This window comes from Balaenoptera acutorostrata, chromosome 20 (genome assembly GCF_949987535.1).
Source record: "Balaenoptera acutorostrata chromosome 20, mBalAcu1.1, whole genome shotgun sequence".
In the NCBI taxonomy this organism is placed as follows: Eukaryota; Metazoa; Chordata; class Mammalia; order Artiodactyla; family Balaenopteridae; genus Balaenoptera; species Balaenoptera acutorostrata.
Genome location: NC_080083.1, coordinates 53,098,003 through 53,125,749, shown reverse-complemented (window position 1 = coordinate 53,125,749; position 27,747 = coordinate 53,098,003). Strand labels below are relative to the sequence as shown.

The 27,747-nt window shown below is 54.1% G+C and overlaps 2 protein-coding genes across 8 annotated transcripts in view; one reads left to right on the top strand and one right to left on the bottom strand.

Annotated features, from left to right (window-relative positions):
• Nucleotides 1-277: 277 nt before the first annotated feature.
• On the top strand, nt 278-23,672 carry CARD14 (caspase recruitment domain family member 14). Of its 6 annotated transcripts, none has more exons than XM_028167329.2 (21): nt 278-429; nt 1,881-2,108; nt 3,360-3,497; nt 4,425-4,750; nt 7,735-7,902; nt 8,896-9,015; nt 9,637-9,762; nt 10,270-10,425; nt 11,475-11,582; nt 12,114-12,256; nt 12,348-12,442; nt 14,087-14,147; nt 14,342-14,531; nt 15,971-16,097; nt 16,271-16,508; nt 17,549-17,612; nt 18,346-18,460; nt 19,339-19,512; nt 21,557-21,678; nt 22,735-22,850; nt 23,477-23,672. In XM_028167329.2, the coding sequence occupies exons 2-21, from the start codon at nt 1,898-1,900 to the stop codon at nt 23,670-23,672; spliced, it is 2,994 nt and encodes a 997-aa protein (XP_028023130.2). In that variant the 5' UTR covers nt 278-429; nt 1,881-1,897. The 6 variants fall into 6 exon arrangements, with proteins under 6 accessions (XP_028023130.2, XP_028023129.2, XP_007185879.2 ...); XM_028167328.2 differs by having other exon boundaries at nt 14,339-14,531; nt 18,349-18,460; XM_007185817.2 differs by having other exon boundaries at nt 14,339-14,531.
• Nucleotides 23,673-23,715: 43 nt separating this feature from the next.
• The window catches only part of SGSH (N-sulfoglucosamine sulfohydrolase), a 7,594-nt gene continuing 3,562 nt past the window's right edge, over nt 23,716-27,747 (bottom strand). The window contains exons 5-8 of one of the 2 annotated variants that reach the window (XM_007185816.2): nt 27,369-27,525; nt 26,922-27,003; nt 25,864-26,067; nt 23,716-25,052 (exon numbers count right to left, since the gene is read on the bottom strand). In XM_007185816.2, coding sequence (XP_007185878.2) covers nt 24,493-25,052; nt 25,864-26,067; nt 26,922-27,003; nt 27,369-27,525 — 1,003 coding nt within the window. In that variant the 3' untranslated portion in view covers nt 23,716-24,492. The remainder of the gene's footprint in view (nt 25,053-25,863; nt 26,068-26,921; nt 27,004-27,368; nt 27,526-27,747) is intronic. The other variant, XM_028167330.2, reaches the window with a different exon arrangement.

Genomic DNA, 27,747 nt, shown 5'->3' with positions numbered 1-27,747 from the left:
ACTTAGGGGAAGGGTGTCAGTGAATCCGGCCCCATGGTGACCAAGACGCACTGGGTAGCTATTGCACCTGCCCACTCTCCTTGGTATTCCAGGGTTCAAAGTTCAGTTTCCTTCTAGAAACCTGCTTCCAAGCCCCAAGGAAGCTTTTATAGTTACTGAATAAACAGTAAGGGTCAAAGATCTGTCGAATTATTTCCTGGATCAGAGTTTGCTTTTTTTTTTCCCCCTTGCATTAGTCTTTGGTGCCCAATCTTTGAATTTTGATACAAGTCACATGGCTTGAAATAGATATGAGATCATCTTAGCACTGGTTTTCGGGCTCTTCCCATCCAGCCCCGTCCTGCCGGCACCACACCTGGCCTCGGAGAGAACACGGGATCGCATCCCACTGTGAGGAGTGCCTGCAAAAACGAATGTGAGCAGCTTTTGGTGAGTCCTTGCTAAAGACTGGGCCCATCGCGTGGATTGTGGGGGGCTGTTCATGGGGACAGGACCTCCAACAACCATCTCCTCTTTTTCTTAGTTTACAAGGGTTGATTTTCTCTGGTTTTCAAGCATTTTTCGTGTACAGGCCTCTTCAAGAGGTATTTGACTCCAGCGAGTCCAGCTTGTCATTCCAGATGAAAGTAACCAAATCATAGGAATTCACGAGTCTGAGAGAAATGTTCCCAGCTGTGCCCAAGATAATGCACAAGGATGGTCACTGCGGCAGTGTGTTGGAGAAAAAGGCGAAATGACCTAATGCCTGCCCCCAGGAGCACCAACTGTGGTTTCTTAGTATAATTGAATCCAGTACTCAGTTAAAAAATATCTCAAGCTGCACGTATCCATTTGCTAAACCTCAAAAACGGGCAGAGTGTAGGGCCATGCCCAGCACCACACTGTTTATGTGGTTCCTGTTGGCACAAAGAATCATGCAGAGGGGCCCTGCATTGTTTTAGACACACTCATATACAGCACGTGGCCCAGCAGTTACCTGTGGGCAGAGAGCAAGGGGCAGGACCAGGAGACAACGGGACTGGGCTGTCACGAACTGCACTTCCTTAAAAAGGAGGCCAGGTGCAAAGTGTTAAGACAGGTTGAATCTGCATGGAAGGTACATGGATATTTTATATCATTTGCAGGACTTTTTTAGTATGCTTGAAACAGGCTACAGGTTAAAAGCATCTTAGGGTTATTTAGATGGATCAATGGGCTAATGACCTTGTGCCAGGGCTGGAGGGAGGAGGGGCTCAGGCAGGGCAAAGTTGTGGAGGTGGCTCATTACAAAGCCGGGGGTGGGGGGTATGTTCTGTGGCTGGCAGGCTGGGAAGGGGCCCCCTGAGGTCCTCTTAACAGAAGGTCTTGTATCTTAGACGTGATTGTGCCTACCCCCTCCCTAGTCACCCTTTCATAAGATATTAACATCACAGGTACACTGTGTATCTCTTTATGCACATCTGTGCTTTATACACAGAAGAGTAAGAATTTTTGCTCAAGAATCCATTTTTGACCCCTTGGAAGCTCTGTCACTCCTGTTAAGAATGCACGTTCTAGATCCATCTGGTTTTTAATGTCACCCTCATTCGGTCAACCAATTCCCCAGGCCAGGGGCAGCTTCCTGAGTTTTAGAGGCAAATCCAGTCTCCTGAATCCAAAAGAAACCCAGTTCTTCTTGTTCTGCCCCAGGTAGAGGAATCGACTTGATATCAACAGTAAGAATCGATGGTGTCCTCTTGCTGGTCACGGGACACTAGGGCCGAATCGGGTGTCATGTCCTCTCCGAATTGGTCATTTCCTCCCTACTGGTGACGTGGGGAAGAGGGTTTGGATGGAAAGGTCCTCTGTACAGGAAGCTGTGTCCCTGATCCCAGCCCTCCATGGCTGCTCTTCCCATCCAGGGTGCTCAGGCCCAGCCATGGCAGAACTGTGCCGCAGGGACTCCTCGCTGACCGCCCTGGACGAGGAGATGCTGTGGGAGCTGATGGAGGACCACCGCTGCAGGATCGTGCGCAGCATCTGCCCCAGCCGCCTCACCCCCTACCTGCGCCAGGCAAAGGTGCTGGACCAGCTGGACGAGGAGGAGGTGCTGCACAGCCCCAGGTTCACAAACACGGCCATGAGAGTTGGTGAGGACCTGCATCCCGGCCACCGTGGCCCCAGCAGGCCCTGTCTGCAGAGCCAGCTCAGTGCAGGTTGCACCGGGAAGGCCCATGTGAGGGCAGGGAGTGCAGGACTTTAAGGAACAACACCAAGGGGACCCGAGATCCAGTCATGGGGACTGTATTAGTGTCCCAGAGCTGTCACAACAAATGATCACAAACCAGGTGGCTTAAAACAGCAGAAATGTCTTCTCTCACAGTCTGGAGGCCAAAAGTCTGAAATCAAGGTGTCAGCAGGGCTGTGCTCCCTCTGAAGGCTCTAGGGGAGAAAATTTCTTGCCTCTTTCTGCTTCTGGTGGTCCCAGCATCCTTGGTTTGTGGCCATATCACTCCAATCTCTGCCTCTATTTTCACGTGGCTTTCTTCTTTGCATCTTCTCCTCTTCTGTCTCTTATAAGGACACTTGTGATTGGATTTAGGGCTCACCTGGATAACACAGGAGGATCTCATCTTGAGATCCTTACCTTAATTACATCTGCAAAGCCTTTTCCAAAAAAGGTCCCATTGGTAGGTTCCTAGTGGACATAACTTTGGGACCCATGACTCAACCCACTCTAGATGTCTTTGGAGCTGATTCTGATTGTCTGGTTAGCTGTGTTTATTCGTTCAAAAACAGGGAAGCTAATAGTTTCATCAAATAAGGTTGTTAGGAGAATTGAATGGGTTACAATTTATCAGATACTCGTCTCAAAGCCTGGGCCATGGAAAGCAGGCAGTAAGTGGTAGCTATCAATATGACACTATTTGTGCCTGTTGCCTTATGACCATTAAAGGAGAAATGAATTCAAGCTACTAATTCAAGCTGAGAGTGATGGGATCTGGGTGGGCTGGGAAGGCCCAAGTTTCTCTGGGACCCAGGCCCTGGGGCGCTGCTCTTTGCTTCTTTCCTCCCACCTGCTTTGTATACATGTGTCTGCATGTGTCCACCAACAAACCTGGGAAGTCTTGAGAGCAAAGATCATCCTCCTGAGTCTTTTATCCCCAACTCTTAGCACTTGGGTTGTAGCAGTTCCTCAATAAATATCAGCCTGGCCCTTCTCGAGACTGACCACCATCATGGGAATAAATGGAGCAGTGAGGGCCCCACCCCGGGACCCCTGGAAAACTGCTTTGACCTCCTGATCCCTAGATGTGCAAGGATGCCCTTCCCTGCACCCTGCTCCCCTCATGGGAAGCCCGCCTAGCACCTGGTCAGCTAACACTGTTCTCTCTCCAAAGGGCACTTGCTGGATTTGCTGAAGACTCGAGGGAAGAACGGGGCCATCGCCTTCCTGGAGAGCCTGAAATTCCACAACCCTGACGTCTACACCCTGGTCACTGGGCTACAGCCCAGTGTGGACTTCACAAACTTCAGTGGTGAGAGCTGGGTCTTTGATGTAACCCGGGGTGAGGGGGTGTCCCGCCTTGACTGCAGGCCGTTCCAGACATTCTCTGCTCCCTTCAGGCAGACATTCCTGTCCCTGTGCTCTGCACCGCCCCCAACCCCGCACTCTGGGGGTGAGGAGACCCCCTACACACACACTAACCATAGTGGGGGTGGGTAGGCGGAGCCCATGACCTTGGGTTCTAAAAGAAAAGGTTTGTCCCTAACTATCCAACACCAAGAGAAGAACCCTCACAGGTCGTGGAATCTGCATTTGAGAGGTGCAGGCAAAGAGGAAGTGTGTCATTTCCTGGAAAACCTTTACTTGGTGCTTGAGGTGGAGGGGAGCCCAGTTGCACCCTGTCCCACGTGGCTCTGGCTCTCAGGAGGGGCCGCCAGAGGGGAAAAGGAGAGGAGCTGCTAAGTAAAGGTTTACACCGGCTGGGTGGGAGATGAGGCCATGTTTATTAATTGAGTAATTTTAGGCTTCTCTGGAGGAGTTGCTGAAAGATTTAGGTATTCAAAGGAGCAGGCAACATCACTCAAAACCGTGGCTAGGAAAACGTTTCTGTTTGGCATCACAGTCAATATTTATGTGACTCAGAGTTCTGTTATACAGATTCTTTGCTATGTTTTCCTTAGGATGACATGAGAATGAGCATCGAGCGCGGCTCAGCTGACTGGGGGGAAGCTGGGTCTGAACAGCAGGGTCCCACAGGGAAGCCAAGAATGGGTAGTCCTTGTACCAGAATCGCCTGTCACGCTATTTATTTCACCAAAATATTCAGTCCTGTTGACCCTGGAAGCGTTTAAGGCGACCAACAGATTAGGGTTGGGGGGGTTCCTGCTTGAGAGTCTGGGCACAGGAAGCAAGACCGTGTTGGATGAGGAGCCCCTGGGCCCACTGCCCTGTCCCACAGGGCTCATGGAGACGTCCAAGCTGACCGAGTGCCTGGCCGGGGCCATCGGCAGCCTGCAGGAGGAGCTGAGCCAGGAGAAGGGGCAGAAGGAGGCACTGCTGCGGCAGTGCCAGCAGCTGCAGGAGCACCTGGGCCAGGCCGAGGCCCGTGCCGAGGGCTTGCGCCAGCTGGAGGCTGACCACGGCCGCATGAAGCGCGAGGTCAGTGCCCACTTCCACGAGGTGCTGAAACTGAAGGATGAGATGCTGAGTCTCTCGCTGCACTACAGCAACGCGCTACAGGAGAAGGATCTGGCCGCCACGCGCTGCCGCGGCCTGCAAGAGGAGGTATCGGGGATGCCGCCCGGGGTGCCCATCCTGACCTGCTGCTCCCCACCCCGTGCCTCTGCACTCACTGGTCCATCTCCTGGAACTCCCATCCCCACTCCCTGCGACGCCCCTGCAGGAAGCTGACCTTTCTCCTCCACCAGCGCCCCCTTGCATAGGCTATGTGGCCTCGAGCCCGCCCTGCCCTGTAGCTGCCTGGTCTGCGAAGTGCCCACCATGGGGACCCCGCCTGCCTATGTCTGGGGGCCCATCTGGCTATTCTGGGAGTGGTGGACCCACCCAGACCCCACTCCCCTCCGGTAGTGTCAGTAACCATGGGGACAGTGGACCTCTATGGGCCCCTACTTTGTCTTTCTCATCTGGTCCTGGATTCAGGTGGAAGAAAAGGAGTGTTGTTATCTAGGCCCCCTTAGACCCCAGCAGTCTTTCACTCATTTTTCTGTTGGGGATAATCATCTTCTTATTGACCTACAAGAGTTCTTTATGGAGGATATTCATTCCTTGTCATTTTCGCATTTGCTTTTGCTTTTAACTATCGCATTGTTTGATTTTAGTTTTTTAAACTTTATTTAGAAAGAATTTCTAATTTGCTCAAAAATATACACATAAAAATACAAAGAACTCCCACATACCCTTACTTTATCACTTGCGCTCTCTCTCTCTCTGTCGCTCTCTCTCCACACATACACATGCTTTTTCCTGAACCACTTGAGTTGCGTATATCATGGCCCTTTACCCCTAAACATTTCAGCCTATTTCCTAAAAATAAGATATTCTCTTATATAACCGTAGTACAGTTATCAACTTCATAAAATTACATTGATACAATCCTTTAATTTAATCTACTGTACGTGTTCCAGTTTTATCAGTTGACCTAAATTGCATCGTTGATGGCATTTTCCCTCCAGTCCAGGATCCAGATCAGGATCAGGTATTGTACCAAAATCGGCAGTCACACTATTACTCCCTGCAGTTAGTAAGCAATCCGGGGGTCAGGGGGAGGCGTTTTGAGGCCAGCAAGCACCCCTGCTCCTTGTCGACACTTCCCTCTGGACTTAGCCTCACCAGGGATTCTTGCTCGAGCGTGTCTTTACTCTAGTGGCTGCAGAATGATGAGCCCCATCTCCAGTGTTTTCTCCAGTGACCAGTTTACCCTCAGCATCCTGACTGTGAGAAGGAACCTTTCCTTTTCCCCACTTATGCATCTGTTATTGGTATAGACATGTGGGTTCCTATTTCCAGTGATCTATAACATATTATTGTCCTAAGCGAGTTTGGAGCTCAAAGCATCCTAGATTTGGCTCTGGGAGCCCCATCAATCTGCTCTGCGTCCTGGGACATGCCCCCGCATTTTCTTAGCACTGACTTTCTTTGCATCATCACAAGATATTCCAGGATCATCTTGTACCCACCCTGCCTCAGCTCCAGGGTCAGCCATTTCTCCAAGGAGCCCCAGTTCCTTTTAGAGACCAAGATCCAGTGTGCTCATTGCTACTGGGGTGTCTTTGCTTCTCGGCCCTTTCAGTGGACAGGGCTAGGAAACGTGCACGTAGATACACAAGTATACATACACATACAGATATGCATAGGCACATATGCACGCAAGTATGCATATACACATACATGCACATGTTTTAGAAATCATGAGTTCACGCCCAAACCTCTAATTCCAGTAGATCCTCCAGGGTTTCTTCTTGCTGTGCCCCACTCCATACTGTGTGCCCTTTCCTCAGTGAGAACCCTAGCTCCCACTTTAACACATTCCTCTCTTGCTCAGTCCTGTAATACATCTGAAATAGATTCAGAATTGCTTTGCCCATACCAGTACAATGGGCTAGACTAGGATTTGTAATTCTCTCCCTGCCACCACGCAACCCTGCCCAAGGCTGAGGGTCTGTAGTTAAATACTGTGTTCGTAAGTTATTGCGGCTGCCCTCCATCTTCTCTTTCTCTGCCTCTGCCTCACCCCCTTCTCTCTCTCCCTTCATGTGGTTACGGTATTAGCTTGAAATATAATTAGGTTCATTTGTTTGGTTTACTTTCAGTTTTAGGTCTCCTCCTTCCAGATCTTAATGATTTAATTTTACTTTTTGAATCTGGAGAATATGATATGCCTAACCTAGTTATTAGCCCATAGCAGGAACTTGGTAATTGCTTATGGAAAGTTTGCTAACTAGATGTCAGAGGGAAAAAGTCCAAGCCCAAATGTTCTTCCTTCTCTGCTTGACCCCAACCCTGGAGTGAGTGCTGAACTCCACCCTGACATCCAGACCTCCTGGGTTTGCCTTACAGGGAAACTCCCCTCTTCCCAGGGATACCACACCCGAGATGGGGAGAGGCCAGGCCCATCAGCTCAAGGTGCAAGTTTCTCTTGGACCACTACCCAGCAGGACTGAGGCCAGCAGGACCTGGCCAGGTCGTTTACAGAGCTCATAGCCCTGGACATGCAGCCCACTGGGTGGGAGGCGGCTCAGATTAGCACACAGAGTTCAAGTGTGTCTGAATAGACCAGGTCCTGTATTCCCAGGCATCTCTGCTCTATTTGACTTGACTTTCCTCTTTTTTACTTACTGATTTTCATGAATCCAATTTCCCTTCATCTGATATGTTTAGCAGATTGTGGAAAGGCAGAGAAGCAGGGCCATGCTGGAGGAGGCTTACTGGACATTCATTCCCGGCTGTGCTGGCTGTCAGATCCAAGAGCTGGTGGCCAGAGCTCCTTGTTCTGTTCCTGGGGACCCCAGCCCAGTGATTTAACCCCTACACCTCATCTATAAAATAAAGCTAAAATGCCTTCCCGTCCCGCACGGACTGGAACTATTCATTAGGTAAAATCCTTTAATGGATTTTGAAATCTCGGGAGAGGGACCTCTTTGAGTATGAACAGCAACATCCTTAAGGAGAAAGGTTGAGAACCACAGCTGGCTCCTGGTCTAGTGGAGAAACAGCAGTTACATTCTCCCCCTTGATCTCCATCCTGGCAGCTGTATCTGATGAAGCAAGAGCTGCAGCGAGAGAAGATGTCTTCTTCCTGTGAGCGGGAATTTCAAGAGCGGTCCCTGAAGATGACGAATGACCTGGAGCCTGGAGACGAGGAGCTGAGCCGCCTGAAGGAGGAGAATGAGAGGCTCCGCTCCCTGACCTTCAGCCTGGTGGGTCCTGGTGCCTCCAAGGGTCAGCTTCCTGCCCTGGTCCCCCCAAGGTTCAGCTTCCTTCCCTGGTGGCCAGCGGGGAGTGTCCTTGACCTTGGCCTGTGGCCTCCAGACTGTGGGATTTCGGACAAGTGGTTCTATTGAGGTGTGGCTAAGGCCTGGGTGAGATGAAACCTAGTGACTCATCTCCACCGCTCCTTCTCACATCCCTCCTTCCTGCTCTTCCCAGCCCCCAAATGTTAGCAGAATTGATAGCTGTTGCACACATATTCGAAACTCTTACTCAGCTGGTTTGCTGCTGCCCTGTTGTTTGGAATAGATGAGGCTGATGATAAATGATGGGATTAGCTTAAGGTTGTGGGAGCAGGGCAACGTTTCTGCCTGCAAAATATTCTGCCGTCCTGCCCATGCAGGCATGAGGGAGTGGGGAATGGTAGGATGCAGAGAAGTTAGTGACGCCAAAGCCCTGGAATTATGCAAGCCCTCTGCCTCTCCTCTCCAATCCCTTTCAATCAATAGATATCTATTTTTTGAACTAGTCCTTCAATAGACGTTCATGGGGTGTGGGGCAGGCCGCCGCCTGGCACTGCCACCCCACAGCCTGAACTGTGCCACCGCTCATAAAAGTGAGCGTGAGGAGGGAATGACCCACCCGTTGGTGTTCCCCCTCCTGGAAGCTCTGCTTGCGGATTTGTTGAAGGAGCAGCCTGGAGCTGCCTAAACGGTGGGGGTGCTATGCTACCCTCAGAGGCTTTCAGCTTCCTGTACTGTTTCCTAGCCATGCACACTTGGAGCTGAAATGCATGTTCTCCATTTTGATTGCTGACCTTGCCTTTTTTCCTGCCTGATGTGCAGTAATAAGGCTAAATCCATCCACACACCATCCTTGAAGCTTCCTGCCTCCTATCCTTGGGACGAGATGATGGGGATGCTTCCCCAGGGGCAGGCCTCTGGGGAGGTCAGGGTCCCTGGGCTGACCTCTCTTTGCACCAGGCGGAGAAGGACATTCTGGAGCAGAACCTGGACGAGGCCCTGGAGAGCAGGCAGGAGCTGGTGAACCGCATCCACTCTCTGAGGGAGCAGGCCATGGCCGCTGAGAGACAGCGAAAGCAGGTGACCCTTCTGGGCCGTGTTTAGGGGCTGGGCTGCCTGGGTGAGGAAGCAGATTCTTTAATCCACGCTGAGCTTAAAACCAGCTTTGCCTAACAAATGCATGGGCCCGTTCATTGATTCCTTTGTCAAAACTAGAGTAGGCACCAACTCACAGTCAAAGACTAGAGGTCACGTCTACTTTGCGGGGTGGGGAGAAAACATGTCAGGCAAACAAGTGATTAAAACACAGAGTGATTTCAAGTGCATAGGGGCCCCAGGGTGAGAGCCAGGGATTTCTTTAGTTGCTATAAAAGGCAAGGGGAGGGTGAGAGAAAGGAGACGGTGGAAGAGAATGAGGCAGGTAGAGGGAAAATATTTATGCATTTGGGACATGGGATAAACAAAACACAGATAGACATGCAGCACCCATGCACATTTTGATGACCAAATTAAAATATAATCAACACAGCAACTCTGTAGATGCACCTGGAATCTAGCACTTAAGAAATGAGCGTGAATTCACCTTATTTCCCCTCCAGAACCACCTCCCTCCCTCTCCCCGAGGCTCCCCCACCACCCATCCTCAGCCCCACCCTCACAGCCGCTGACCTTCATGGGCCATGTTTGTCCCCCTCTGTCCAGTACTGGGAAGAGAAGGAGCAGACCCTGCTCCAGTTCCAGAAAACCAAGGTGGACTGTGAAATCTACAAGGAGAAGATGAACGTCCTGCAGAGCCAAGTGGTCGAGCTGCAGAAGGAGCGGGACCAGGTACCCGGGAGAGGCAAGAGGCCGGCCTGGGTGCCGGGCTGAGGGGCTCGGAGAACAGAAGGTGCTGCCCCCGCGGAGTCTCGGGAGGTCGGGAGGCTCAGGAAGGCCCCGCCCCTCTGGGTGTGGCCGAGGGCTGGCCGGCCAGGTCACCGCCCTTGATGGCAGCAGGTTCCAGACTCGGGGTCTCTCCTGGTCCCTGGGAGGTTTCTTGACTCCCCTCGACTGTCATCTCCTGCCATGCCTGCTGTACAGCGTCCTCCCTCCTTTCATTTCTAGCAGGGGGTGTTTGTGTGCACCCCACCTATTGGGCGTTACTAAAACTACACACATTTACGTGAACTGTAAATGGAGGTAAGCTGCAGAATGAGCTGTGTATGGTGCGCAGCGGGGAAGTCCAGGATAACCGCAGGCCAGAAATGGGGGGACTTTCTCTAGCTGGACTTCTGCGTGGTGGCGGCACAGCCTCTTTATCCTCTGGGCATCGGTCCGTTCTATCTCGGCTCGCAGGCCTACTTGGCGAGGGATGGATCCCAGCTGGAGATGTCTCAGAACCTGGCAGAGAAGGACGCACTCCGCAGGAAGGTGTTTGAGCTGACAGACCAGGTCTGCGAACTGCGCCAGCAGGTCCAGCGGCTACAAGCGCAGGCCGAGTCGCTGCCAGGGGTGAGCTCTGCTGCTGCTCGGGTGGGGCGGGGGGTGGGGGGGAGGGGAATGCAGGGTGTGCTCGGGGTGGGACCGAGCCGGCCGCACGGGCCCTGCTGGCACTGCCGGATTCAGCTCCATCCACCACGCTGGCTCCCGTGAGCAGACCGTGTGGTCAGAGGTTGAAGGTACCCAGCTGGGCAGGTTGAGTCTCCTTCTACATTTCCTTTTATGGTAATACTATGCACGTCGTAGAAGGGGTAGCTTAGTGGAAGGTTCTGGAGTCTGTAATGTGTGGTGTTTGATGAAGAAAGAAAGCAGCGTATGAAGCTGTGCGGGCAGCCACTTGCTCTGGTGGATGATGCCTTCCTGGGATGCTTGAAAGTCGACTATCGGAGAGCTGAGTGATAGACACGGAGGGAGCTATGTTCTCAAAGAACTAAAATTACTGTAAAACCTCTGATTATGGTCTTGCCGGCAGCTCCAGCTCCAAGGCACCCTGGTGGGTGGGCGAGCCCCTTCAGAGGTGCCCAGGGACCTGGGTGGGAAGGCACAACCAGACCCTCCCCTCCCTATGCAGGGGCCCTAGCCCTTCCTTCCTACCCACTTACCACATCAAACATGTTCAAAAAATATACATATGTATAGAAAAAAGACTCATGGACAGATAGCAAACTGCTAGCTCTTCTATTTCTGAGTGTGGGAGGACGGGTCAATTTTATTTTCTTCTCTAATCAGCCTGTTCCTCCCCACCAATATTCTTTGTGGAGTATGTTTAGATATATTATACATATAGTATATATTATTTGTATAACCAGGAAAGAATAACAGATATTATCCAAAAGGAATAAAATGCAGTCACCAAGCCGGTTGCTGCATGTCCCCTTGGTGGCCAGCTCCCACACTGCTGGGTGTCCCAGGCTGGGAGGAGGGGACATAAATGTTTTGCCTTGAAGCCAATGAAAGGAAACCACTCGGGAGGCTGGAAACAGGGGTTGGGACTTGGTAGAACCCCAAGAGCAACCAAAGGACATTCCCTGAATTAACCAGCCTATCTGGGTCTTTGGCAGCCCAAGCAGGAGACGGGAGCCAGGGAGCCCTATCCGAAGAGGAAGCAGCAGCTGGTGCGCATGTTTGCCCTCTGCCCGTGGGACGACAGCGACGGCAGCTCCTCTGAGGTATGCCAGTGCCTCTGCCACTGCTGGGGCCAGACCAGGTGCACCCTCGTCTATCGGGACAGAAGAGGGTCTGGCACATAGTAGATGCTACAGAAATGCTTATTAGGTGAACCGAGGGGCTACACCTGGATCTACACATTTCACCTGCATCCTCCAATGCCACACTCTGCATCTTGCATGTTTACACCCTGTCAGCACGTGACCCTCAGTAGCCAGTAATTTGGCCTCTCTGGGGCTCAGTTGCTTTATATGTAAAGTGGGACAACGCTACCCACCGTATAGATTTATCGTAAGAACTAAGCAATATAAAATATAGAAAGTAGGTAAGAGAGTGCCCAGCACATAGTAGGTGCTCAATTAATGTGGCCTGGCTCTTTGCTCCTCCCTCCCTTCCCTCTTGCCTCCTCTGCCCTGTCAGTGGGAGGCTGTGGTTTATCATCATTATACTCTTTACACAGTATGGCAGCAGGAGAGGTGTCCCAGGGGTCCCCCTGAGAGCCCCGTGGTGACTTCTGCCCCGTCCTCCTCCAGTCTCAGCTCTGGTCCGACCTGAGCGCCAGGTCCAGCCGAGAGCTGGTGGATAGCTTCCACTCCAGCAGCCCTGTGCCTCCCAGCCAGCAGTCCCTGTACAAGCGGGCCGCAGAGGACTTCTGGGAAGACCCCTCGTCTTTCAGGTAGAGAGGGACTGGTAAAGGGATTGGATGACTCCAGCCCCCTGGCAGCTCACTGGGACATTGGCTTCCATCTTCTTCTTATGCTTTTCAGTGGCTGCCCCAAAACCCTGGAGGTGGACCAGGGAGGCTCCCTGGGTGCTAAGAAGGGTGATGCAGATTTGGATTATGAGATTGTAGACAGGGCAGGTGAGCATACCCCCCAACCTCTGCAGCCACCCCACCACCCCTGGGCTGGGCTGGCAGTGCCAGGCGGGGAAGTGAAGACAGGGATCTTCAGGGAGTCAGATGAGACACCCCAGTTTCTGTCCAGGGGATGGGCAGAGAGGAGTGAACTTGACTACTGCCCTGCCCTGGGCCTCTGGGAAAATCCAGACTAGCTGGCAGTTCACACCAGTGTCCAGATGTGCTGTGCTTACTGGGCGTCCTTTTGTTTTCACCTGGAGCCTAAGGGAGTTGCATTCACCTCCACATCCAGCTCGGCATAAATGTTCAGACAGCTCCAGACACACACCTCGTCTCTCTGTCCCTCCCTGCTCCAACCCATGGACACTTGGGCCTCCCAGTGATATCAGAGGGCAACAGGCTTCCATCCTCACTGTTCCTGGCCGAGGCACCTGCTAGGAACATTTCTCCTGGGTGTTGGCACCTGAGACATTCCCATTTCTCCTGTGGCTTATTCTTCATATTTGTCACTTAACTGGTCCTCCCTCCTTCTCAAGGCACAGGCCCCTCATGGGCAGCCTCCTTACTTTGCCACCACTGCACGTCTGCCTCCAGCCTTGGGCCTTGCACACAGTAGGTGCTTAGCACCCTCTAGATTTCATCCTACGGCCACCAAGGGGCGCGCGTACCCCACGGTGTTCTGCCTAGCGGCACCTTCAGGACAGACGGCCCCAGGCTTTCTGTGGGTCACATGACCAGAAACCTTGCCTTTTGCAAATTCATTGCCATGTTTATTTATATTGGTGATCAGCTGAGAGGATCCACCCCAGGTATAATCAACCGGGATGTAAGAGCACGAACAGGAAGAGTCATTGCTCTTTTTTTTTTTTTCCTTTTGTCATTATTCCGCATAATGTCCTGGTTCATATAACTTTAGTGGAATTGACCTCAAGTACATCAGGAGTGTATAATTTCACTTGGCTTTGAATGTAAGCACAAGTGGCTGTTTGCCTGTGAGCTGGGCACAGGCTGCCTGCAGCCGGCAACTCTTAGCTCTCTGTTGGCCCTCTGGTTCTCGTGAGTGGCTCAGGAGGTGAGAAGGGCAGCCTCACCTGGGCTGGGAGCAGTGTGCCATCTGCCTCACAGGACACACATAAAATACAGGCCTTGGAGAGACTCTGGGGACATCTAGTCCTAGGAGATTGCCAACTCAGAGGCCTGCCATGGCCAGCTGGGCAGCAGCGTGGCCTGGGGAGACAGGAGGCAGCCGATGGCCAGTGCCGGCGATGGCTGCCACACAGAAATACACACCCAGGGTTATGCCAGATTTGATTTCTCAAGTGAAGCCAGAAATCCAGATTCCAGATTCCCTATCTTGTAAAATGCTAGCAACTCATTCAAAGATCACAAAAGGACACAATGTAGGTTAAACTCTGGCAGATGCGGCTCTCCACCAGCTACTCCTATTTTAGGGGAGGTGAATCAAGGTTCTAGGCATCAAGGAAGGGAGGGGCAAGAGAAGGTTCAGCCTCAGCAAAAGACAGAACAGGTAGGGGGTGCCTGTGATGGCGGCACTGAGGTTGCACGGGCGAGTCAAAGCTCCTTCAGAAGGGCGATGACATTGAGGGGTAGGCTGGCTCGAGGCCTAAGCCCGTGGCTTCCTCCTAGACCTCCCTGAGTCCGAGAACAGCCTGCAGCTGTCTTCCGGGGGCCTCCACCTCTCCGCCAGGTGAGCAGAGGGCGGGAGCCAGGGCCAGCAGGTGGCAGAGCGGAGTGAGGACTGGGTCCTCACTATCAGCCTTTCTGAGGCCGGGGAGGGAGAATTCCAGAGCGATGGGACTAGAGGGGGCAGATGGGGAGATGGCCTGGCCCGACCTCTTGCTCTAGGATGCATGAGCTCTGTCCCCTCCCTTTCTGCAGCAGTGTCCCGGTGAGGCGGAGGCCAGCCCGCAAGATCCTGGGCCAGGTCACGGTGCTGGCCTTCCAGGGGGACGCGCTGCTGGAGCAGATAAGCGTCATTGGCGGGAACCTCACGGGCATCTACATTCATCGGGTCACCCCGGGCTCCGCGGCAGACGAGATGGCGTTGTGCCCCGGCACCCAGATTATGATGGTGAGTGTGGCACCAACCCCTCGAGACCCCAGGATCCTCTCAGGGGTGGGGTCAGTGGGAGGGGCAGGTAACCCAGGCAGCCACAGATTCAACTTGACAAAGATGTATTATTGGATAGGCCCGCACTCCTTCTTGGGCTGATGTAAAGCAGAGCGTCACACTTGTTTAGAGGAGAGTCCTGGTGATTCTCATCAAAACCCTGCACCCTTCTCCACCTTGACATCCTTGAACTCTGGAGGGTGAGCCTGTGAGCTGTTGTAGTCTGGACTATGCACCAGTTGAGAGGGCTTTGGGGATGCGGCAGTCTTGACCCAGGGATCTTCTGATAAAGGCTACATAAGATTCTGATGTGGGGCTTTTTGTTTTTTTTTTTACTGTAATGATCTTATCGTCACTTTGTGTGTATGCGTTAAAATACACATAATAAAATTCACTGTTTTAACCATTGGGGGCATCTAAAAATTTTTTTTACTGTAAAATATTCATTAAACTGCAAAAACCATAAATGTACAACCTAATTATTATTAAGTGAACATATGGGCAGGGAGGTGACTTTGATGTAGCCTAAAAGCAGAATTATTAAACATCAGGCCCTTTAAGAATGGCAAGAAATTCTCAAAACAGGTGTTACCCATTCCTCCCAGGGTAGGGGTGTGTAGGGTGTGAAGGCAAGCGCTGAGAGGGAGAGGGAGGGCCTGAGCCCTCAGTCAGGACTCCCTCGGACCCCATGGCTTCTCTCTCGCTGTCTGTGTGCTGAGCTGAGTTCTCATGTGTCTCGAATGATCACACACAGAGCTCCTGACGTAAGCATCAGCCCACCCAATATGAAAGCCCTTCGTCACACTTCTAACAGTCCTCGTGAGATTCTCAGTTATCAGCTCATGTTGTGCTTAAAGCAACAGATCCCCTTTATGAGACAGTCCTGATATCCAAATGGGGCCAATTCAGTTCTAATAGAGTTAAAAACATATCTCTTTTTTTTTCTCATTATAAAAATATCTACTCTCCTAAACCAAAACAACACCGGGAATAAATGAATGGATGAGAGCCCTGCGGATTTCACAGCTGGGGAAGGGGTGGTGTGAGGGGTGCCCTGGCATCTGGTGGGTGGAGGCCAGAGATGCCACAAAACATCCTGCAGGGCCCAGGACAGCACCAAATGTCAATAGTCCCAAGCTGAGGACTCTGCTCCAGAAGGCTCTAGAATGGAGCATGTTGGAGAGCAGGCACTCAGTGCCCAGTGGCGATCTCAATACATGATCCGGGGCAGGAATGTGTGTAACCAGGAGGCGCTGCACCAAGATGTCCCGACACAGGGCTCTGATGGGTGTGGGTGGGTGTCTGGGAAGGAGTGGGTCTCCTGCAGGGCACACGCCTGCACTCAGATCACAGCTGCAGAACCCTGGTCAACAGAGGTGACCCTCATGATTTGCCCTCAGGTGGATTATGAGGCAACAGACCCCTTGTCCAAGGCTGTCCTGGAGGGCATGACCCTGGATCGGGCCGTCAGACTTCTCCAGAGGGTGAACGGCTTCTGCTGTCTGTCTGTGAAGGTCAACATGGAGGGTACACACTCCCCTGTCCTGTCCTACCTCCCCCAGAGGCCACCCGATGCCAGTGCTCCCAGCCCACTGCAGAGCCAGGCTGAGCCCCAAGTCTGCAGAGGCCCCCCAGGCAGAACTGTTCTCGTGGGGGATCACAGCGCTGGACTTACCTGTCCTCACGTCCTCTTTGATCAGGTTATAAGAAGCTGGTCGAGGACCTAAAGGCCAAAGTGGCCACGTCGGGGGACTCCTTCTACATCCGGGTCAACCTTGCCCTGGAGAGGCGGGCAGAGGGAGAGCTGCAGGTGCACTGCAACGACATCCTGCACGTCACAGACACCCTGTTCCAGGGTGGCAGCTGCTGGCACGCCCACCGTGTTGGCCCCTACAGCACCAAGGGCACCGAACAGGGCACCATCCCCAACTATGCACAGTGAGCAGCTGTTGTGGGCTCCCACACTCCAGAGAGGGCCCGGGGAGCTCCCCGGGGTGGGGGACATTGCCTGGCCTCACTTAGTGAGGAGGCCCCCTCCTGCCCAGGAGAAACAGCCTTCCTGAGGCTCCCTCTACTGCCCAGGGATACAGGGTGGGGCACCTCAAAGAAGAGGAATGCCCAACGTGCTACCCACCAAGTTCACTGCTTGGATGGGATTTCTCTGTGAAACGGGATGGACCTCAGTCCTAGAGCATTCTAGAGTATTTGGGACCAGTTCCTCATCCTCAGCACTATTGACATTTGGGGCTGGCTCACTGTTTGTCGTGGGGGACCCTCCTGGGCACTGTAGGATGTTGAGCAGCATCTTGGCCTCCACCCGCTGGAGGCCGGTAGTGCCCCTGCCCCCCTAGTTGTGACAACCAAAAATCTCCAGACATTGCCAGTGCACCCTGAGGATAGGTGACTCATCATGCTGGTGTGTCCAGGACTGCCTTGGTTTTAGCACGGAAAGTGCCATGTCCTGGGGAACCCCTCAGTCCTGGGCCAGATGGGACAGCTGGTCACCCTCCCTGGGAGCAACAGCACCCCTGCTCAGAACCATGTTCTAGATCAACCATAGGGCACAAAGCATGGTGTCTCATCCGGCTCCTCTCAAGCCTCATGGCAAATTCTGTCACCTGGAGATCAGACTCAGCAGGTGCAGGGAGAGGCCTGAGACTCTGCATTTCCACCCCCCTCCCTGGGTGATGCCAGGTTGAAGTCCTCGGGCCACACTGGGAGTGACGAGGTTCTGGAGCGGTGGCGTCGACCCCACTCACACTGTGTCGCCCGGATCCCGCCTCGGGACAATTCAGTTAGCGTCTCCAGGGGTGGGCTGAGGCTCTGCAGGTTTTTAAAACCCCAGGGGACTATCATGGCTGCTGGGGTGGAGAACCGCAGTGGGGGCAGTGAGGGTCTCCCAGAGCACTGGGCAGGGGGCCCACCTCTCCTGTCCAGCCCTCCCTGCAGCTGGGCCAGGGCCTTCCTCCTCTGCGCAGGGCTCAGCAGCTGCTCATCGCCCTCATCCAGGACATGGCTCATCGGAGCACCATGGCCCGCAAGGTGAGGACCAGTCAGCCCAGGTCCTAGATGCGGGGTCCCCCTCAGGTGGGCCCTGCTTCTCTCCCCTGGCCTTCCTCCTCCCCCAGCTCACATCATCTGGAGGGAGGGGCCCAATCAACCCCTCCTCCCACCCAGAGGGTCCCAACCCCATCTGGCGTGGGCTGGAAGACAGGTGGGTACTGGCTGAGGGTCCCAGGTGGAGAGTGTAGGCTGCTAACCTGAGGGAGGTGACCCGGCGTGTCTCTCCCCCGGGCCCTCCAAACCTTCACCTGGGTCTGTGTGCCACCCAGCCTGCAAGCTCCTCTACCGCGTGCAGATACGTCATGTATGATCCCTCCATCTTGCTCCCTCCCTCACCCCATTTGCCTACCATCTGCCCCCCATCCTTATTCCCCACTGAGACCAGGCACTGTTGGGTTCTCCCGACATAGAGCACTCAGCTGTCCCTGAGCAAGGCGCTAGGGCAGCCCCCTGGATCATGGCAGGGCTAGGCTGGGGGCCCCTGCTCTTCCCTCTTGCTTCCCACGGATGCCCTGCTCGGGAAGGGGGCTGGGGGGCTCAGCCTGAGGACCCTCTCCTGCCACCCTCTGTCACCTACCCCCTGGCAGGGGGCCTGGGCCTGCTGGCTGTCCAGCAGGCACAGCCTGGGAGTCCAGGGACCACCCTGGATTTGCCGGCGGGGGTGTGGTGCCAGCCCCCCAGCCCCGTGGGACGTCCCTTCTCCCTCGTCCAGCAGCCTTCTGCGGGAGCCCAGAAGCTGGTCCGCATCGTCAGTATGGACAGAACCAAGGCCAGCCCTCTGTGGTCATCCTTTGACGGGGGCCAGTTGGACCCAAGCCAGGTAGAAGGTGAGGAGGGTGGAGCTGGTGGAGGGTCTTTGGAGGCTGCTGTGGTTGGTGAGCTGGGTCAGGGTGATGCCACTCATCTAGGCCAGAATCTGTCTTTAAGAACCATAACTGATGTCTACCTGCCCTTCTGGAGAGCAGCTGAGCTACACACCTTTAATGTCCTTTAACTGACACTCCTACTTCTGTAACCTGCCCCAATAAGACGGTCCGAAGCCACTGGTACAGTCATCTGGACAGCAGTCCTTTTAGAATATTAAAGTCTGAACACTCTCCAAATGCCCAACACTGCACAAGCCAGTGGACCCTCAGACAACTGCTGAGTGACTGGTGTGGGCATGAGGCCGTGACAGAGGCCGGCATAGCACAGACCCCTGAGCAGGTAAAACTGTGCAATGAGATAAGCAGAAGTGAATTTAGAGAAAGGTAAATCGTTTTGAGTTTATTTTCTTCTTGAAAAGTGTTCTGAGTGCCTAATATAACCTGAATGACCAGGAGAGGAGATCAGGGACCAGGGAGGGAGGGAAGGACTGAGATCACGTGTCCCTTGAAGCTGAGGAAGGAGACACAGGAAGCTTCTAGATCGTTTGCAAGGATGAACATGGTTTCTCTATCCTCCCTGTGAGCCAAACAAGGAAAAGGTTTTAAACTGCAGCCTATGAAGCTGATCCTAGAGAAGCACAGGGAATAATCAACAGGTACAAAGGAATCAGCCAGGGCAGGTGTGGAGGGCATGGTGCATCATGTGGGAGCCCAGCGTGCCCTGTGTTACTGCAGGTGCCAGGGCTGCAGTGGCGAGCAAAACAGACACAGGCCTTCCTGGGGGTGGGGGGCTGTTGCAGCCTGGCGCCCGGCCCGCTCACGGCTCCTTCCTCCCACAGACCCCTCCACCGTGTGCTTCTGGGCCGAGAGCTACTTCACCCTGGTGCCCTACACCCTGGTGCACAGCCACAGGCCCAGCCGGCCCCGGCCCGTGCTCTTCGTGCCCAGGGTGGTCGGGAAGATCCTGATGGAGAAGCTGTGCCTCCTCCAAGGGTATAAGAAATGCCCAGCAGGTACGCTGTCTCCTGGGAGTCCCACCTGACTGTCAGGTGGCAAGGCGAGGTATCTGCTTTCAGGAGGGCGGCACGACCAGAGGAGTGTCCTGGGGCTGCCGAAACAAAGGACCACAAACTTGGGGGGGGGGCCTTAAAACAGCAGAGATGTGTACTCTCACAGTTCTGAAGGCCAGAAGTCTGAAGTCAAGATGTCTTTGCAGGCTGCACTTCCTCCAAAGGCTCCAGGGGGGAGTCCTTCCTGCCTTTTCCTGCTCTGGTGGCTGCTGGTGGCTTGTGACTGCATTACTTCCATCTCTGCCTCCTTGTCTGTGTGTCCCTCTGTCTTCACGTTACTTTCTTACAAGGAGCCAGTCGTGGGATTTAGGGCCACCCTACTCCAGTGCGACCTCACCTTAATTAACCACATCTGCAAAGACCTTATTTCCAAATAAAGTCATGTTCTGAGGTTTCAGATGAACATGGATTGGGGGGGGGGTGTTATTCCACCCAGTGCAGCTCTGCTGGCAGACAGGTTTGTACTTAGCCAGAGTCATACAACCAAAGAGCTCCATCCACCTGCCCAAAGCCACTCAGTGTAGAGCCATGGAGATGGACTGGCCAGTGGGAATCTTGGGTCCCAGTGGCCCTGCTCAGCAGGAAAGGTGGCTCAGCTGGTTGGAGAGTGGAGAGCAGGAGTTAGCTCCTTGGCTTTCTTCCATCCACCCATCACTGGTCGGTGGCTGCCTCAGAGAGTTAGGCTACAAGCTGAGAGTGAATAGGGCCCTGTCCTTCTCCCCTGGAGTTCACAGAGGGGACAGAGAGAGGCAAGTGTGGCCCATGCAGTTCCTCCAGTGAGCACCTGCTGTGTGCTAGGCTCTGTGCAGCGGGCTAGAGAGTCCAAGAGGCCTTCAGGGTCTACTCTGCTCCTCTGGAGACAGACACCTAAAGACGTGGCAGACTGACCCATCTTAGCTCCACAAGTGATCCAGAGAGGGATTCTTTGGAGGGGGTGGAAGTGGGGCTGCAGTCTGACAGCAAGACAGGACAGGAGTTTGTGAGCAGAACCAGGAAGTCCAGGCTGAGGGAGCAGAGTGTACAAAGGCACCGAGGCACAGACGGCACCATGGGGAGGCGGTGGGTGCCCAGACGTGCCGTGTTCTGTGGTAGGCAAGGGGACACGATCAGGCCTGATCTTTGAACGCCCGTTTTCAAAGCAGAATAGAAGACGGACTGGAGAAGGGCTTGGCTAGGGGCTGGGCCAGAGGTGGTACAGCAAAGCCACAGTAGGGAGAAGAGGGCAGCCCCAAGAGCTGTCTGCCAGCTGTCTGCAGGATCTGGTGATGCTTTGGAGGGTGGAGGCTAGCAGGAGAGCACGTGCAGTTCTCACTTGGGAGACTGGGTGCTATTCAGGAAGAAGGGAAAAGTCAGGGTGTGTTTTGACATGTTTATACAGGGCAGAAGTTCTCAACCTGGGCACGACATTTAGGCCTGGATCATGGTGTGGGATCCACTCTCTGTTGTGGGCTGTCCTGTGCATCACAGATAAGCAACATACCTGGGCCTCAACCCATTGGATGCCAGGAGCACACCCCCTTCCCAGCAGTTGTGACAGTCAGAAATGTCTCCAGACATTGCCAAGTGTACCTTGGGGGTAAAATTGCTCCTGGTTGAGAACCACTGATTTAAGGGATTGAAGGGATTTCTGGGTGTAAGAAGTTGCATATGTAAGTTCGGAGCTTGGGAAGTGATGGGAGAAGGGTTTATCTACATTTGTCCATCCTTCCTTCTTTCCCTCCACTCTTCCCTCGACCCAACCTTCCATCCATCCACCCACATCCTGGCACTGACTAGGCACCTGCTGTGTCCAGTGGTTTAGGGTGAATGTGCAGGGCATGCACTCTTCCAAGCAGGAAGAGCAGGGTCAGGTTTATAAAGAGGACACCCTAGGAAGAACTTGCCCCAGAGCTGGTGGGGGTCCGTGGGGGCAGACCCATGGGTGTTCAGCATGGGCTCCTGGGGGAGCAGCTGGGTGGGTGACATCCCCATCAACTGTCACCTTCAGCATACTTGAGCCAGAAGGAGTACGATGCCTCCAGCCAGAGAGGGGACATCATCCAGGAGAGGGAGGCGTCTGGTGGTCGCTACTGTGTCACCTGCAGAGCAGTCGAGTCCCTCATGGGAAAGGTAAGGGGTGGGGTGGGGGCTGTGAGGCACTCCATCTCCAGAGGACGGCAGTGGGAGAAGGCAGGAAGTGCCAACCTCCAGGGCCCCCTGGACACCCCAGGTTGGTGCTCAGCTTGTCTCTGGCTCCATCATGGAAAGACCAAACCCCGTTTCTGCCATTTGGGGTCCATGTGACCTCGGGCGGGACTTTTTTTTTTTTTTTAACATTTTTTTTTCCTTTAAACTGAAAGTTCTTTTTTTTTTTTTTAATTTATTTATTTTTGGCTGTGTTGGGTCTTCGTTTCTGCGCGAGCGCTTTCTCTAGTTGCGGCGAGTGGGGTCCACTCTTCATCGCAGTGCGTGGGCCTCTCGCTATCGTGGCCTCTCTTGTTGCGGAGCACAGGCTCCAGATGCGCAGGCTCAGTAGTTGTGGCGCACGGGCTTAGTTGCTCCGCGGCATGTGGGATCTTCCCAGACCAGGGCTCGAACCCGTGTCCCCTGCATTGGCAGGCAGATTCTCAACCACTGCGCCACCAGGGAAGCCCTCGGGCGGGACTTTTAACTCCCCTGAGCCTGTTTCCTCAACGCAGGAGATGTTTAATAAACATTTGCTTAATCAGTAAAATGGAGATAACACTCCATGTTTTAAGGCTCAAACAAATATATGAAAAGAAGCTCACTGTGAACTATAAAGTTTTGTGTTGATACAAAGCAGCTAGGAACAGCTGTGAGTCAGAGGCACAATGGCCCCCCATCCTTCACAACCCCAAAGAGGTTGATGGAGCCATCCAACTCCTAGGATTTGAGCTCCACGCAGTCTCCCTCAATCCCGATGGCCTATGATTTCTAGATTTCCCAGGCAAAAAATCAAACGGATGGAAACTTTTAAAACTGTACAGCCAGCACCCTCGTATACAAAAGGGCATTCCCGAATTCTTCTCCCCACCTCCTTTACAAACTTCAGTCTCGCCTGTACCCTTCTCACCCTTCTCTCCCTTCTCTCAGCATCACTCCTGGGTGTGGGTTCCGCTCGCTTCCTCTAAAGCTGAGGCTCACTCCCCTCCCCTCTCCCCCCAGAACACCCACGCCCTCCTGGACGTCCAGCTGGACAGTGTCCGCGTCCTGCACAAGATGGAGATCTTCCCCATCATTATCCACATCTCCATCAATGAGAAGGTGGCAAAGAAATTCAAGTAGGTGCACCCCTGGGGGCTGGTGGTGAGGTTTGAATGGGCACCAGAACTCCCCATAAGGCCCATGGCGACCACGTCCAGAGCCCGTGATGGGGTTTCCAGGATCTCACCTCGTGCCAGCCTTGGAAGTGTCACAGGGCAGTTCCCCTAAAACATCCAGGACAGAGGTCCTGCAGCCCACCCCTGGGGAGCAACCCAGAGGACAGTAAGGTGAGACCCTAGAACCTGACTGACCTCGGCTGAGGCCACGTTTCCTGGGGTAGAGTTAACAGCCCATCTGTGTTAGGTAAGGACAGAGACTGAAAAACACTACTTGGTCCATTGCTGGGACAAGCCCAGATATCCTGCTGCCCCCTTTATAATTTGAGAACCAAAGTTGTAAACTAGATCCTCTGCCCCAGCCCCCCACCTCGTTAGTGCAACGTCATCTAGGGCCCCAGTCACATCTTCTTCACCAGGCACTGGGTCCCCTCGAAGCAGGCCATCTGTGTCTAGGGGCATCTGTTGCATCATCGGTCCATCCAGGTCCCTAGAATTCCAAGCCAGCGGCTGATTTCTGGGGCTCTGTGCTGGGAGGCTGGTGCAAGGCTCTCCCTGAGCCACCCTCCCATCTCCGGCTCTGGCAGGAAGGCTCTGCAGCAGCTCGGCACCACAGAGGACCAGCTCCTGGAGGCTGCCAGGCAAGAGGAGGGTGAGCTGGATAAAGTGCCCTGTCTGTACAGCAGCCTGGCCCCTGACAGCTGGAGCGACCTGCATGCCCTGCTCGGCTGTGTCCGCCTGGCCATTGCAGATGAGCAGAAGAAGGTTGTGTGGACCGAGTAGAGGCCTTGCTGATGGCCCCTGTGTCATAAACAAATTCAGAAAATGAACTTGGTATATTTTACTAAAATAAAAAGCTTTTACAACGCTCTGGCCTGTGGCTTCTCCACCATGTCCTCCAGGATGAAGTTGATGGGGGTGGGAAGGGTGATGGGAGACCATCCACTTGAAGGAGAATGCCCCCTTTCTGGGTTTTCCAGGCAGGCGGAGGCAGGGCAGGTCTGGAGCATTCCATGAGTACTGTCTGTGCTACAGACTTGTGTTCACCCGAACAGAATTCACCCAACCAGAGGATGGGGCAGCTTCAGGCCTTGAGCAGAGACATCTTCATCCTTGGACACTCTCAAAAAGAAGGGCAAGCTCTGCTCATACAGACCCCAGGATGAAACTCGTCACTTAGGGAGCCTGCCAAGAATCAGTGGTTTCATGGAAACCCAGCCCGGGGCTTGGGAGCCTGACGGTGAACAAAGTGAAGGAAGAAGACAAGCCCAAGTTTCCTTCAAAGGCTCCCTCCAGACCAGGACTGACAAACAGACGCTGTCCCCACATGGAGTGCGGTTTGCACTCACCCACCACCCTCGTGGCACACAGAAGCCCATCTCCTCTCAGGTGAAGGGCACAAGAACGTCTGTGGGTTCCAGAGAACCAAGAGGGACTGAAGCCCCATGTCCCAGACCCTTCTTCCTGCTGTTCCCCAGACCACCCTCACCTTGTCACAGGCTGGGGATCCTGCACCATCCTAGGTACCCCCCAGGGAATTCCTGTGCCAGGACACAGCTCAGACACAGGACAGTGGTCCCCCACTGCGGGGGTGGGGAGGGCCTCACAGTTCGTTGTGGAGTGGCCGGCACTGGGGAGAGAGCTTCTCCTCCAGCACCCCATTGGGAGCACATACCCAGGGGTCGTGGGTCTCCCACTGCCACTTGACCAGTTGGGTCTGAAGCAGTTCCAGAACCTGGGCATAGCGGGGGTCAGTGGCCAGGTTCTGGGTCTCGTGGGGGTCCTGGCTCCTGTCAAAGAGCTCCCAGCGCTCCCGGTAGTAGTAGTGATGCAGGTCCTTGTACCAGCCCGTGCGCCGGCCGGCTGTGGTGCGGTTCAGGAGGTCCTGGAAGGTTGGCGAGACATAGAAGTCCTGGTCAATGGGAAAGGGCATCTTGAAGTGGAGGTTGTGCACAAGGTGGAAGTTCTGGTGGTGCACGGAGCGCATGGGGTAGGACATGGTGACCTCATGGTGGCTCTGGCTGCCAAAAACTGTGGTCCAAGGAGGCTCTGCCTCCAGCGCCGGGAGGAGGGACCGCCCAGTGAGCTGGACATTCTTTGAGCCAAAGATGGCATAGCTGGGGTAGGGGATAGAGAACCAATCCAAGATGGTGGGCGTGAGATCTGGAAAGGAGATGACATCTCAGCAGGGCGGGCCCTCCAGGGCACCAGGCCCACCCCTGTGCAAGGGCTGAATCCAGGCCACTCTGGAAGCTGGTGGGCCGTCTTGCACATCAAATCACCAACAGGAAAAAGCTGCTACAGGCCAACTCGTCACTGCTGCGTCACCCTCTGGGCCGTCATGCTTTCAATGCCATGACAAGAGCCCCCAACTTGGTGACACCCAGGATCCTTCTAAAATCCTTCAGACCAGCGAGGAAGCCCCCACACAGGGGCCTATTCCTGTTCTGTGCTGTGGCCACAACGCTTCCTGACCTTGGGGCCAAAGGGAGATGTGAGCCCTGAGCCACAGGGGCCCACGCATGCTGCTGCCCTGACCCCTCAAAGTGGGGTCAAGGGGCATCAATATCACCTGGGAACTTGTCAGAAATGCAAATTTTTGGGCATCACCCCAGACCTACTGAATCAGACACTCTGGGGTGGGATATGTGGATACGAGCAAGTGCTCCAGGTGATTGATGCTCACCAGTGGACCAGTGGAAAAATGACTGGCTTGAAGGCAGTGAGACCCAAACTAGAATCCAAGCTTGGTGCTTACAAGCTGTGTGACCTTGGGCTCCTAACTTCATGTCTCTGAGCCTCATTTCTGCATCTGTAGAATGGGGCTGACCATCCCTTCCTCACTGAGGTGGTGTGGCAACTGCATAAGGTAGTGGGTGAGGAGCTACGTCTGGTCGTGGTGGTCCTACTAAATGTCCTCTTCCTCCCCCACTCCCCCTCCTCGATCCCTGCTGCGTGGAATGCAGAGTCATACCTAGAAGGCTCACGTAGGCCTCGCTGACCTGGCCCCAGCGTTTTGGGTGCTCTGGGGATGACACCAGCATGGGCTCAGCAGTGCCCGGCCAGTAGAGGTTGGTCCTGCCGCTGGGGAAGGGGATACCATTGTCGGATGTGAAGATCACCAGGGTGTCATTCAGGACACCTGCTCCACGCAGCTCCTGGAGCACGAGTCCAATCCCTGCAGGGTGTGGAGGGGATAGCAGAGCTCAGCCGCAGGCAGATGCGCAGTTGTGGGAATGCGTGTGCACTAAAGCATTTCTTCATCCGGCTGCTGAACCCTGCACCGTCATTTCCTTCAATCACCCCGGCCCTCCTTCCCACCAGCCAGGCCTCCTGCCCAGCACTCTGCCCAGGGCCCTGTCCTGGAGCAGGACTTTCATGGCCTCCACCTGAGTGCACCCCTCCAGGGACACTGGCCAACCTTGGCAGTTCCGTGTCACCCCTATGCAGCTGCTACCTGCCATGCAGTGGTTTCTGTGTTTTCTGGAATCTCCCCGTGGAGGTAATAAGGATGGTCTTGGGTGGGGCCAGAAGATAGGATTCTCTCTACACCCACCCCCTTCCCAAGTCCCCATGAACTAATGGTACCATCAGGGAAATGATAAAGGCACCAACCTCTCAGACTGGGTTGAATGGTGGTTCCCCTAAAAGATATGTCCACACAGAACCTATGAATGTAACCTTATTTGGAAAGAGGGTCTTTGCAGATACAATTAAGTCAAGGATCTTGAGATGAAATCATCCTGAAATACCTAGGTGGTCCTTAAATCGAATGACAAGTGTCTTTAAAAGAAGAGGAGGGCCACAGACTAAAGAGAAAACACAGGGAAGGAGCTCATGTGACAACAGAGGCAGAGACTGGAGTAATGCTGCACAAGCCAAGGAACACTTGCGGCCACCAGAAGCTGGAAGAGGCAGGAAGGACTCTCCCCCAGAGGGGACATGGCCCTGCGGCACTGTGATTTCTGGCTCTGGCCCAAGATGGGGGCCCAAGCTGTACCCTATCCCACCACCTGGGCTCCTTGAACCCACCTTGGTCCATGCGGCTGATGGTGGTGTACTGAGCGGCCAAGTCAGCTCGGGCAGCCGGTGTGTCAGGGACGAAGTAAGGCACCTGGGATGGGGCAGGTGGGTGGAAAGTCAAGGTTAGAACAGATAGGTTGGGTGGAGGGGGCAAAGTGGCCAGCGCTTGAATTAGGGTGGGAGATACAGGTGCCAGCCTTCCTCCCAGGGCCCAAAATCATCTCTCTTCCTGAATGGATTATCCCAGAACACCCACGCTTCTGGGTACATCATTCCATGTCTTTATGCTTCTCTCTGCCACCCCACAGATGGGGACCTGGCTCCAGTGAGTCAGAGGGTTTCTTCTTACACACCTGGGGCCAGGGCTGCAAATCCACGAGAGGGGCACAGGTCCCCAGATTTATAAGGTGGAGGAAGAAGGGTAGTTCTCGGAAACGTGGTGAGGGGTCCTCTTACCTGCACATCCTTCGGGTTGTAGGTCTGTGGGGTCCAGTCTGGGATCTGCCCCATGCCACTCTCCCCATTGCCAAACTTCTCGCAGAAGGCCCCGTACTGTGGCTGGGAGTGCCCACAGCGGTGGGGGTCGTGGAAGGCGACATAGAGGAAGAAAGGCCTGCAGATGGAGGGACGGGCTTGAGCGTTGAGGTCAAGGTCAGATGGCTGACCCACCACCTGGCTTCCACCCTGGGGAGCCTCATCCTTTGGGAAGGAACACCCCTCAGCTTTGCCTACTCCCCTACAACTGAGAGCCTCCCCGTGATCCACACTGCCTCAGTTTCCCCATGTCCCCTCTTCTTCTGACCAGATCAACTTGAGCATCTGGAACCTTCTCCTC

Bases quoted from the DNA above. Each gene is read 5' to 3' on its own strand.
- CARD14 (XM_007185817.2), top strand. From the start codon at position 1,898: ATGGCAGAACTGTGCCGCAGGGACTCCTCGCTGACCGCCCTGGACGAG. The intron at 4,751-7,734 runs GTATCGGGGATG...CCATCCTGGCAG, and splicing joins GCCGCGGCCTGCAAGAGGAG to CTGTATCTGATGAAGCAAGA. The intron at 12,443-14,086 runs GTGAGCATACCC...GCTTCCTCCTAG, and splicing joins TGAGATTGTAGACAGGGCAG to ACCTCCCTGAGTCCGAGAAC.